This window comes from Pseudorasbora parva, unplaced genomic scaffold (genome assembly GCF_024679245.1).
Source record: "Pseudorasbora parva isolate DD20220531a unplaced genomic scaffold, ASM2467924v1 scaffold_31, whole genome shotgun sequence".
In the NCBI taxonomy this organism is placed as follows: domain Eukaryota; kingdom Metazoa; phylum Chordata; class Actinopteri; order Cypriniformes; family Gobionidae; genus Pseudorasbora; species Pseudorasbora parva.
This window is the reverse complement of record NW_027125103.1, coordinates 837,334-849,804: the sequence shown is the minus strand read 5'-3', so window position 1 is coordinate 849,804 and position 12,471 is coordinate 837,334. Positions and strand designations below refer to the sequence as shown.

General features: G+C 41.0%; 1 protein-coding gene across 1 annotated transcript; it reads right to left on the bottom strand.

Moving 5' to 3' along the window:
• Window positions 1–9,103: 9,103 nt before the first annotated feature.
• On the bottom strand, window positions 9,104–11,286 carry LOC137065773 (uncharacterized). The gene is made up of 2 exons (XM_067437302.1): window positions 11,028–11,286; window positions 9,104–10,545 (listed from the first exon to the last, which is right to left on the bottom strand). Exons 1-2 carry the CDS (start codon window positions 11,284–11,286, stop codon window positions 9,104–9,106), a joined length of 1,701 nt encoding a protein of 566 aa, XP_067293403.1.
• Between the last annotated feature and the right edge of the window lie 1,185 nt (window positions 11,287–12,471).

Genomic DNA, 12,471 nt, shown 5'->3' with positions numbered 1-12,471 from the left:
ATCGACATGTGTCTCTACTGTTGTATTTTATGACAACACTGGCAGGAAAATTACCGGTTGTCATTTGACAAACTGTTGTGTGCAAGTTTCCAATACTAGCATCTTGCGTTCGATCGAGACAACACGGGATATCATCGGAATGTTGTCTTGGTAAGAAACTTTCAATTTAATCAGAAATGGGTTTGACAGTCAAGAAGTGGATAAAATCAGTACTTGCTGCTTGAAGGGCCGATTCCAACCATATTCCTGCAAGATGCTGAGCGAATTTTTCATTCTAGGGCATGTCTTTTTCATTCTTGTCTGTTGTAGCAACGGCATATATTTGGCTTTAGGATCAATTTAATAGGTCAGAAGTAATATAATGACATGTTCAGGGAATCTCTAATATGAAGCTAGAAACCCACGACTGCCTGTGACTGTGGTTTATTTGAGTTCTTTAACCAAATAAATCAAATTAAACTCAAATTATTTGAGTTCTTTAACCAAATTAACCTCAGCCGGATCGTGGGCGGGAAGGTTGTCGCAAGTGGGCGTGTCTCTACTTTTAATTATACAAACTATTCAATCAGCTATCCCAAACTATGCATCACTTGAAAGCTAAAACAAGATTCATTTTCTCAACTCGTTTTTGCAATAAATACACCAGAGAGGAAAGGGTTTAATGAAATGCTAAAGCACTAGCTATTTAAACGTTAGCGTAATAAACGCGGTACTCATCTTTAATCTCCCTTTTGTGCAGATCAGATCGGACGAGTCCAAGAAACAACAGCATAGTACATGTCCGTGTAAGAGTCCACTCTTCAAAATGCATCTCACTTTTTAATCCAAAACAACGAAAGAATAAGGGCAAAAACTAAAAATCCTCTGTTGTTTGCATGAGAGTAATCAATCATGTCCATTTTCGAGTTTTTGTCACAGTTTTTATTTTGTGTTTTTTTGCCAGTTAAATCCTGAGGAGGATCTTGGATTTTATAGAGGAATCATTTCAGTTGAAAAACAAGTGATTTAATTTATTTAGTGAATTTTTATCTGTCACGATAAAGTGTTTTGTTTAATATCTAGATGGTTTGCAATGATAATTACGTAACTGCAGAACACCCGGAGATACGGAGTGTTGATGAAAAATAGAGGGGCGGCAGTGGCTCAGTGGTTCATGTAGTTTGTCTACAAACCAGAAGGTTGGTGGTTCAATCCCCGGTTCCACCTGACCAAGTGTCGAAGTGTCCATGAGCAAGACACTTAACCCCAGCTGCTCCCGACGAGCTGGATGGCGCCTTACATGGCTGACATCGCCGTCGGTGTATGAATGGGTGAATGTGAGGCAAAATGTAAAGCGCTTTGGATAAAAGCGCTATATAAATGCAGTCCAAAAATATCCAGTGAACTATAATGTTGGCTAATGAAATTATATTGAGTTAGATTCCATAAGGTGGTGTTTTAATGTAGGGCACTTCAGGTTCACTCACAGAATCTCGATCATCATCCTCAGAAACACTGTCCAACTGTGAAACAATCTCCTCTTTGGGGAACGACGGCTTGTGGTACCATCACAGAGAGCTTTTTCATTGATTCCAGAATCGATCCCGGGATGGGGACCTAGTAACATTGCCAGGATCAGTCTCGGAATGCTCCCTGTGTGGTGAGTGTAAGTGGTGGTGTGTCGCAGTGATGGCGCTTAAGCATAATGTAGGATATTAATGTACATTGCTTGAGTGGTTAGGCACTTACAATTATACCCTATTTCTTTTCAGTCCTCCTAGCAAACGTTGACAGTGTAAACTCCACCTGTTTGGCCCAACGTAGGAATCCAACAGCTGGTCGAAGGAATACTGCATGTTCGTCTTTTCAGGCGCTTCTATAAAGGACACTGGACTTCCGGTTGGAGCGGCGCCATGTAAAGACGTAGAGTTGTCGAGCTCCCCACAAACGACTTCAAATTCCGTTTTATATAGCTCTTATTTTATGTACTAGCATCCTAAAGCTGCCTTTGTGTGCAAGTAAGGGCTTAACAGTCGGTTTTAATCCAGTTTGAGCCACTTTTGAAGCGAAATGAACAAGAGCCGGAGTAACCGCAGAGATGCAGAATCTGCTGCTAGCACAAATGCTAATGTCGAACCCCAAACTACTTCAAAGAAGGACGCAACGAGCGATAACTACGTTGTTCTCCAAGCAATCAATTCACTCAAAGAGGACCTGATTGCAAAAATCGAAGAAAACGCTGCTGCCCAATCATCTGAACTCTGCAGCCAAGTTGACCAGCTCCGGACCGAGTTACGCAATGCCGTGGAGCACGTCAATACCAGAGTGGAAGCAGCGGAGGAACGTGTGACTGGACTGGAGTCCGCGATGGGGGGATATTCGGACTCCATTACTACCCTTGAGAAGGAGTTTATCGCTATGAAAAAGGAGTTGGCCGTACTGAAAGAACGGAGTGAGGATCTGGAGGCGAGGTCACGACGCTCAAACATTCGCATTACAGGAGTAAAAGAGGGACGAGAGCACGGCAAACAGATAACTGAGTTTGTGGCCGGTCTCTTGAAAGAGGCCCTCAACCTCGAGAAAACTCCACTCTTAGACCGAGCACATCGTACCCTTCGCAGCAGACCAACTGACGACAATGAACCACCGCGCGCCTTTGTGGTGAGGTGTCACTATTTCCCTGAAAAAGAAGACATTTTGAAGAAAGCCACGGAAATGAAGTTAGTCACTACAGTCCACGGCGATCGAATACGGATCCTCCCCGATTTCACCCAGATGGTGAGCAAACAGCGAGCAGCTTTCAACGAGGTGAGGAGCTTACTCCGCAATTGTGAGGGGGTTCGCTTTGGACTGAGATACCCTGCAATTTTGAGGATCACGACACGGGATGGGAAAGAGACAAGCTTCAAGGACCCGGTAAAAGCTAAAGACTTCATTTTGAAGAACCTGACTAGTAAGGACAAGTGACGATCGTGCATATACCAGACGCTGGCGGTTGGCTAAACATGAGCAGCAGGTTATTGACTGGGTAGTCCAAGTTTATATTCAGGTTATGTTACATTATTATGGTTACCCGATGTTAAATCTTGCTCATTGTCTGCGTATTATTTACCCTACGTTGATATTGAGTCCTGGGTAAGCAGCCGACGCTATATGCTATATAAACGCTGTATCTAGGGGACACTACAAGTGGATGCGTGTTTTCCGTCTCTGACAACTGCGGCTCAATGTTTGCTAAGGATTCTGGTTTGAAGAGCCTAGCCAGTGGAGGTGATCAGCAGCCGCGTGGCTAATGAAGCGTTTAACGCCAATGCCGAACTTACAACTTTGACGGAAAGACGCTACTTCTAACAGCATCACCTTTTTGCTCGTTCTTCTAACTAACACATATGTTCAATGTCATCACTTCTGGGGTTTGGGGTTCAGCTTGGAAGTTTAACTATTATAAGAGCCTTATACTATTCTTTTTCTAAGTGAGGGCTCACATGGTAAGCTATTTGGGAGTAGGGTTAACTGGAAGAAACTGCGGTTTCAAACGCAAGGATTAATAATATATTTTGTTTAATGTCAGTCTTTTGTTCTGTTGTGGATAATCATGCCTGTGTTGTCTGTGTGTTTAGGGACCCCAATACATCGGTGTATTTTTTTTCTTCTCCTTTTTTTTTTTTTCTTTCTTTCTCTTTCTTCACAAAACCATGGCCTTCTTAGTACTGCTGATGAACCAACATAAGTAGAGGCGAAACGAGGCTAGTCAGTTGGAATGTACGGGGGCTAAATCACCCAGTGAAACGAAACCAGGTATTCACCCACATTAACAATTTGAAATCTGACATAGTATATTTACAAGAGACTCATTTATTGAACAAGGACCATGTCAAACTACACAGAGGAGGCTTTACACAAATATACCATTCTAAATTTAATAGTAAGAGTGGGGGGGTTGCTGTTATTATACATAAGAACGTACAGTTTGTTGAAGAGGCCACTTTGATGGATAAAAATGGTCGATATGTAATAATTCAAGGCAAACTTTTCAACATGCCCGTGGTCATGGCCAATGTGTACGCACCCAATTGGGATAATGTACAATTTTTTAGTGATCTCTTCTCACTTTTACCCAGTCTTGACACATATAATTTAATTTTAGGAGGGGATCTGAACTGTGTCCTACACCCAATTCTGGATCGCTCTAGTTCCACAATTATTGCAGAAAGTAAATCGGCGCAATGTATCAATTCATTTCTCCAGACATATGGTGTAAGTGACCCCTGGAGATTTAAGTATCCATCATCGAAACAATTTTCTTTCTATTCACCGGTACATAAAACGTATTCCAGGATTGATTACTTTCTGTTGGACAGGAAACTACTCCCCCTAATGACACAAGTAGAGTATGGCAACATAGTTATTTCGGATCATAGTCCAGTAGTACTAAAGCTTTGTTTCCCAGGTAATGTAATCCCCCAGCGTACATGGCGCTTAAACTCAAGGCTTCTGGCAGATGACTCTTTTGTTAAATTCATAGATGCTCAAAATGACTTCTTTCTCGAGACAAACGAATCCCCAGAAATAAGTTATAGTATTCTATGGGATACTTTGAAAGCATTTATAAGGGGACAAATTATCTCCTATCAAGCTAGCGCAAAAAAAAGGAAATCAAAGCGGATTACAGAAATAATAAATAAAATAAATACAATTGATCAGCCACATTCAACATTGTCTTCTGATGACCTGCACAAGGAGAGACTCCTGTTACAAACGGAATTTGACTCCCTGACTAGTGAGCATGCAGAAGATCTCTATTTGAAATCACGTCAGATTTATTATGAACATGGTGAACGGGCTGGCAGGCTCTTGTGCTATCAATTGAAACAATCTAGAGCAGAAGGTTTTATTCCGGCAATTGGAGACAGTGAGGACAACATTATTACAGACCAGCAGGGTATCAATGATCAGTTTAAATCTTTCTATGAGGCGCTATATACTTCTGAGGTGAGTGACATTAAGCGAATAGAAGAGTTTTTCAACAACTTAGAGTTGCCATCAATTGATGAATCGGACAAATCCGCGCTGGAAGGCAATATAACAATTCTCGAGATTGACAGTGCAATTAAGAAACTAAAATCTGGAAAAGCACCGGGTCCTGATGGCTACCCGGCCGAATTTTATAAGAAATTTTCTGCCAAATTAACGCCTCTATTGAGTAAAGTATTTGAGGAAGTCCTTGATTCAAAGTCTCTTCCCTCAACCATGACACAGGCAACCATATCAGTCCTTCTTAAAAAGGACAAAGACCCACTTAAATGTGAATCTTACCGCCCGATCAGTTTACTTTGCTGTGACTATAAGATCCTAACCAAGGTGCTGGCGACCAGAATAGAGCCAGTCATGAGTACGATAATACATCCTGATCAGACTGGCTTTATTGCTGGTAGACAGTTATTCAGTAATCTCCGTCGCTTATTTAATGTGATCTACTCACCCAAAGATAATACTACTCCAGAGATCCTAATATCCTTAGATGCTCACAAGGCATTTGATAGAATTGAATATGACTACTTGTTTGCAACACTTAGAAGTTTTGGCTTCGGTCCCATGTTCTGTTCTTGGATCAGGATTCTATATACCAGGCCTCAAGCATTTATTCGAACAAACAATACAACATCTAAATACTTTTCTCTCTCTAGGGGGACAAGGCAGGGATGCCCTCTGTCCCCATTGCTTTTTGATGTAGCTATTGAACCCCTCGCAATTATGCTAAGGAATACGGCTGGTCTGACTGGAATACAAAGGGAGGGACACAGGCATAAACTTCTGCTTTATGCGGACGATCTCCTCCTATTTTTGTCTAATCCAAATTTCTCTATACCAATTGCTCTTTCAATTATTTCTGATTTTGGGAGAGTTTCGGGATATAAAATTAATTTAACGAAGTCTTCTTTTTCCCATTAATGAAAAAGCACATCAATTGTCATTCCAATCTTTTCCATTTTCAGTAAGTCTTGACAAATTCCCTTATTTAGGTGTGAGTATAACACGCAGGTATAAGGATCTATTCAAAAGCAATTTTAAGCCAGCATTAGAAAAGGCTAAAAAAGACATGGTACGATGGTCAACCCTACCCTTATCTCTGGCTGGGAGGATAAACTCCATTAAAATGACAATTTTACCAAGGTTCCTATTTTTATTTCAGACAGTGCCAGTCTTCATCCCTAAATCATTTTTTAAGGATCTGAGTAATTGTATTTCTATGTTTATTTGGGATAAAAAAAATCCTCGCATAAGGAAAGAATATCTGGAAAGGAAAAAAGAGGAGGGTGGATTGGCTATGCCAAATTTTTTGTATTATTACTGGGCAGCTAACCTTCATAAATTGACATTCTGGCTCTGTGATACATCGAGTGAGGAAGCTCCAGTTTGGTCACTTATGGAGCAGCATTCATGTAATCCAGTTTCATTGCGTTCGCTGCTCTGTGCCCCAATACCCCTAAGCAAATGTTATTCTACGAATAACCCAATTATTCGTGCATCACTCAAAATATGGTCACAGTTCAGACTTCACTTTAAAAGTAAACAGGCTCTGCCCTCTGCACCTATCCTATCGAATCCTATGTTTCCTCCCTCCCTTATAGACTCTGCTTTTCAACTATGGTCCAGAAATGGAGTCAAATATGTTAAGGACCTTTTCAAAGACGGCACGTTTATTTCATTCCAGCAGTTAAAAACCGATTTTGAGATCCCTCAGTCCAATTTCTTTAGGTATTTACAGGTCCGTAGCTTTGTCAAAAAACATTTCTCTCCTTCTTTAAACCAACCAGATGGTGGCTGGATAGATGATCTGCTAAACATGGACCCTTCACTTAGGGGCATGGTATCAATCCTGTATGAGAACATCCAAAGAACCGCTTCCCCATCTCTCAATCGTATAAGGAGGCAATGGGAGGAGGAATTGGGATTGGAAATCTCAGATTTATCTTGGCAGTGGGCAATAAAATTGGTGCACTCATCTTCAGTATGTATTAGACATGGGCTCTTGCAGTTTAAGGTGCTCCATAGGCTCCATCTGTCTAAAAGTAAGTTGGCTAAAATATATCCAGGGTTAGACTCGATGTGCCCCAGATGTAGTCTTGAACCAGCAGATCTGAGTCACATGTTCTGGGGATGCCCCAGATTAACAAAATTCTGGTCAGACATTTTCAGAACATTTTCATTTATATGCAAGAAAGATCTCGATCCGAATCCTCTGTCTTCCATCTTTGGTGTAGTGCCAGAAGAAATGCATCTAACCACTAATCAAATAGAGCTCATCGCCTTCTCCACTTTATTGGCTAGACGCCTGATTCTTCTTAGTTGGAAAAAGGCAATGCCCCCATCTCATAAACACTGGGTGAAAGAGGTGATGTCATATCTCAAACTTGAACACCTTAAATATACTATCCGAGGTTCCTCTGGAAAGTTTTATGCGGTTTGGCAACCCTTTTTATCCTATTTTGAATTTTCATTAGGGGTGGAATAGTATAATTCCCCCCCCCCCCCCCTGTTGGCATATTATTATATAATTTATTATTTCTTTGTATTTATTTTATTTTATTTGTATTTATTTATTTATTTATTTATTTATTTATTTATTTATTTATTTATTTATTTATTTATTTATTATTATTTTATTTTATTTTTTTGGGTTGTTGGGGTGCGTCTGTGTGGGTATGTGTTAAGATGTGGTATATGTATATGGATCTGAATTAATGTTGTATGTATAAATGTTGCATAAGGAAAATCAATAAAAAAACATTTGTATAAAGGACACTGTAATTTATTAAAGTGTGAAGATCCAATTTTAAATCTGACTCCATGTTTTAATTTAATCTGACTCTAATTGTATGTAGTTTCCTTGAGTTTGTTACGTTTATAATTACAGCTGATCGTATGATTAGTTGTGATTTAATTTAGATCTTTGATCTCTCTGAGTATCTCTACTTCTCACTATCTTCGTTCATCAAGGGACCGGACCCGATATCTCTTAGAGATATGTTTCGCGAAATACATTCTCAAACACAGACGAGCCGGTTCTGATATTAGTCAGAGGATTGCAGAGTGAATATTTTACCTTTAAGTGGTTGCGCCTGCTTACTCATCTTAAAGCATAATGGGAATAATAATCACAGGAACTGCAACTTGCTAATACAGTGATAGTCAGAAATCAGATTATCCCTAATGTTGTGCGCTATGCTCCAATTCATTGAGTCCTGCTGTTTGATCTACGCCGAGACAACGCCTGCGGAAATACCAGACTTGGAGACCGATTGATCGTACTAAAAGAAGCGGCCTTAGAATAATACAAGATTAATCAAAGTTAATGTTTATTTAGCCAGGCAAAATCATCAAAATATAGTCAAATTAAAAGACAATGATACACAACGGATCAGCATACAATGTTACTCAAGTATAAAATAATATAAACATAGTTTCAAAGAGTCATCATTTTACCTGGCATATAGAAACACACGGGGACAGTGTGGGAAGTTCTGGATACAGATGCTTCCTTGAGCGGTTTGCTCCTTTCCCTTAAATACTCCACCAGATCAAAGAACAATAAACATTTAGCACCCAAATATTTATGCAGATCTTGGTTCTTTTCTCAGACCCAAATGGTCCCACCTATCCTTGAGGCCTGACAGCAAATGTTTATCAAAAGATCTTTATGAGCATCTCCCCACACCAGAGGAACAAACCCGGTTGTCCTTCTTTTACGACCTGTTTTACTAGAGCTGGAATGTCACCAGTTCCCCTGATGTGAGGATGAAACCTGTTTACCAATCACACCAAAAGTATTTATATTGACCATACAGAAACAGCTTGTGGCAGTATCTGTGATATTTGCATGTGACCCAGAGGGTGAGAGGGTCATATCTCGGCAGGGGTGAGGAAATAGGATTGGGCCAGGTGCAGTCTTGTTTACTCTTGCATTCGGATAGTGAAGTTTTATTGTCTTTATTTCAGCTTTAATCAATCCCTTTAGTTTGTTCTCAGGTGAAATCCATTCTTACAGTTCCGCACTTGGTCCCTTGGAGCAGAGACAGAGCAGTCTCCGAGGGGCCACCACCAGGGATTTCTTTTTTTTTTTTTACAGCTGCACTTTCCGTAGGGCTGGTATCTGTAATGGGCTGAGTGCAATGGCCATGTTGGTTGAAGTGCGCATTGCTCGAAGAAGACTTCTGAAGTAAAAGCACTGACAGAGTGTGAATAAAAAGATGAACACACTGGCCATGGCACATCCACGGAACATCCAGTCCCACCATGTGTACGCATACTGTGCTGAACGCGTAGAAGAACTGGACAGGATCTCGGCAGTCTTTTTCGCCAGATTTGCCTCCACTTGTGCTTGGTTGAGATGGTATTCGGTCTGCAGGATCATTTCTTGTACTAAGTCCATTGTGTTGACCAAATCTTGTGTGCTTTGTTCATAAAAAGTGTCCTCCCACCAGGGGGAAACATCCGCGTCCATTGGTACCCTTCCCAGGATGTTGATCTGACCCATTGAAAAGTCTTCTTTCACTTCTAAACAGAAAGTGTGGTTAGCAGGGCAGGTCAGACCTCCGTAGGTGAAGGAATTCATCTCACTGACGATGCACCACTGTGTGTGAGACACTTGAACAGCATCAGAATGTCCATGCAATGACTGGACGTTAACAAGCTTAGAGTCATTGGCAGAAAAAGGCTGTAAAGTGTTGCAGGTGCAAATAACGTAACTTGATGTTTCATGACAACAACTGCGAGTGGTAAACAAGGTTTCAATGCCCCTCAAAGTCATATACCCCGTAAGATAGTCCCATTTTATGATCTGATCCTTCACTACAACGCCAATAGAGCGTATGGTAGTGGAATTTAAGTAAACTTGATCTGGGTGAATTAAAGGGAAAGTGGCAAAGAACCCAATACAGCCAGTACATTCATTTCCAGTATACATCATTAACGTTGATAATAATTCAGAGTATTTAATATTTTTCATTTTCTCTGATGCAAGCCATCTATGCAGATCTAAGATTTCAATAAGATCATTTAGAACATGTCTAGGTGTTTTATAGAGACGAGGATCTAAAATCTCTTGTCTCGCTGCAGTAAACAAATCCTGTGCATACAACCTACAGGCTAAGTCATGCTCGATGGTACGGGTCTGATTGAAAATTGTCTGGCTGGTCGTCAGAAGCGCCTGCGCCTCAGATCTGACCGCTTTAATAATATTTTCATTACTATTAGTGATGTGTTGAAAACCAGTGGCCACCTGATTTGCCAACCATGTTGAAAATTGAGATTGACCTGTTATTTTGTAATTGTTGGATATAGCTCGTTTAGTGCGAACAGGTGGAATTTGGACTGCAAGTCTATTTTTGTAATCAGAAACTAAATCATCGATGCGTGACTGTAGCCATGTGTATGTTTTGTCATTAATATCACAGTGCTTTTCGTAGGCAGACAAAATATTAGAGATGTTATACGTCACATGTGTTATCACAAGATTGACATCATGAAGCAAAGTCTTATTCACATTTCCTCTGATCAGACCACCTGGAGGAGTGGGATGTAATTTTGGACACTGTGTGGGTTTCCTGTATCCACAGGTAGTCAAATTAAAGCAATGGTGTAAAGTCCATGAGCAATTGTGAGGGCTAGTAAAATTTTCCAGATTTGCCTCACATTTTCCCACACAGTATGTTCCTTCTTTCCGACTAGTCCAAACAAATGTTTTTACAATACTGCTCGGTGTCCGTTTTGTCAGATTGAACAAAAGTTCCGTAAACTTCAAATGTGTGTCGTTATGCGATGTTGTGTGAGTGCACCTATATGTTGCTGGTTCCAGATCCGTACTTGAATAACATTTTTTAGGATCTGTGCCATAATTATTCTTCTCATAAAATGTGTGCAGTTTACCAATTTCTGAATCTGGGAAAACTTTAAGTTGTTCCCAGGCCGTAATGTTATGGTGAATTTGATTATTGGTTTTTGGAGGGCTTCCGGAACGACAAATTTTCCATCTCGGAGTACTATGCCTTCAATTACATTCACCATCTGATCATGTTTCAAGTGTGGCACAAGTTCTCCCTCAGAGACCCACAGCTCTTGTTGATACTGTTTGAGGTCAATGGGTGTGACTTGGGCAGCACTTGCTACAGAAGCAGAGGATGTCTCTTTTTGCCACTGGTCGCCTTTGACTGCGGCCAGCTTAGCCAGTTGGTCAACAACATTATTGTTTTTCTCGTGCACATCTGGATTTTTGCTTATGTGTGCGCGTACTTTCACAATGGACATGGGGTTTTTTCGCGCTTGGACTGCTTTCCATATTGACGTTATGGTGTTGAAATGTTTTATAGGCGTTCCAGCAGAAGTGAGGAATTTTCTCAATTGCCATTGAGCCATAAAATCAGTTACAACCCCAAACGCATACCGACTATCTGTATACACGCAAAGTGGTTCAGGGTGTGCCTTAATCGCTTATAGCAATGCAATGAGCTCGGCTTCCTGTGCGGATACGTTAGACGGTAATTTAAACAACAATTGTTGTCCAGCATCTGTGTCTGGAAGATTGGGGGCCCACACTGCACATCCAGCATAAAAATGACCATTCTGATAGAATCGTGAACCATCTATGTATACAGGTGCTTGGCCTGGTAATGGTTGGTCATGAACAAGGCTTTGTGCCTCTTTTACAGGCTGGCATGTGTGTGGATTTCCCTCAACATCCCCGAGCAGATGTGGCAAAATTCGTGTGTTTTTTATGGTAATGTCACGCGCTTGAATGTCGGCTAGCCATCTCGCTAATCTTTGGGAAGAAACTCCCTTGATTCGGCCCTGTAACAACATTCGTACAGGCGTGTGCATTGTGTGCACAACAACAGGTTGAAAACCGACAATGGGCTCTGTTGTTTTTAGCATCCAATGCACCGCTAGCACGTGTTGCGTACATGGGTCGAATCCTTGCTCGACCAGAGATTTTTTCCGACTGTAATACGCGATTGGACGCAGTTTTCCCCCATATTCCTGAGCTAAGACTCCGCTTAGTGTTATTTCATGCGTGTCTACTTGAATGTGGAAAACTTTTGATACATTGGGCAATCCAAGGGCAGGCGCGGCGCACAAACGCTGTTTTAAATCAATAAATGCTTGTTCATGCTCGTCAGTCCATTCAAGGACATCATTTGGTTTTGTTTTTCCTTTTAGAAGCGAATACAACGGCGCAGCGGTGTTTGCATAATCAGGGATGAAGTCTCGTAAATAGTTTGCTGTTCCCAATACTTTTTGTAACGAGTTTAAAGTATGTGGTCGAGGCAGTTCGGCGATGCATTTCTTTCTATCGTCTGTTAAGGCTCTGTGGCTTTTCGTCAGAGTGTACCCTAAATAGTGTACCTCTTTTAGTGCAATTTGGGCTTTTTCTTTGTTCATTTTAAAGCCTGCGTCACCTAACCTTTGTAACACCTCGTCAACCAGCTGCAAATG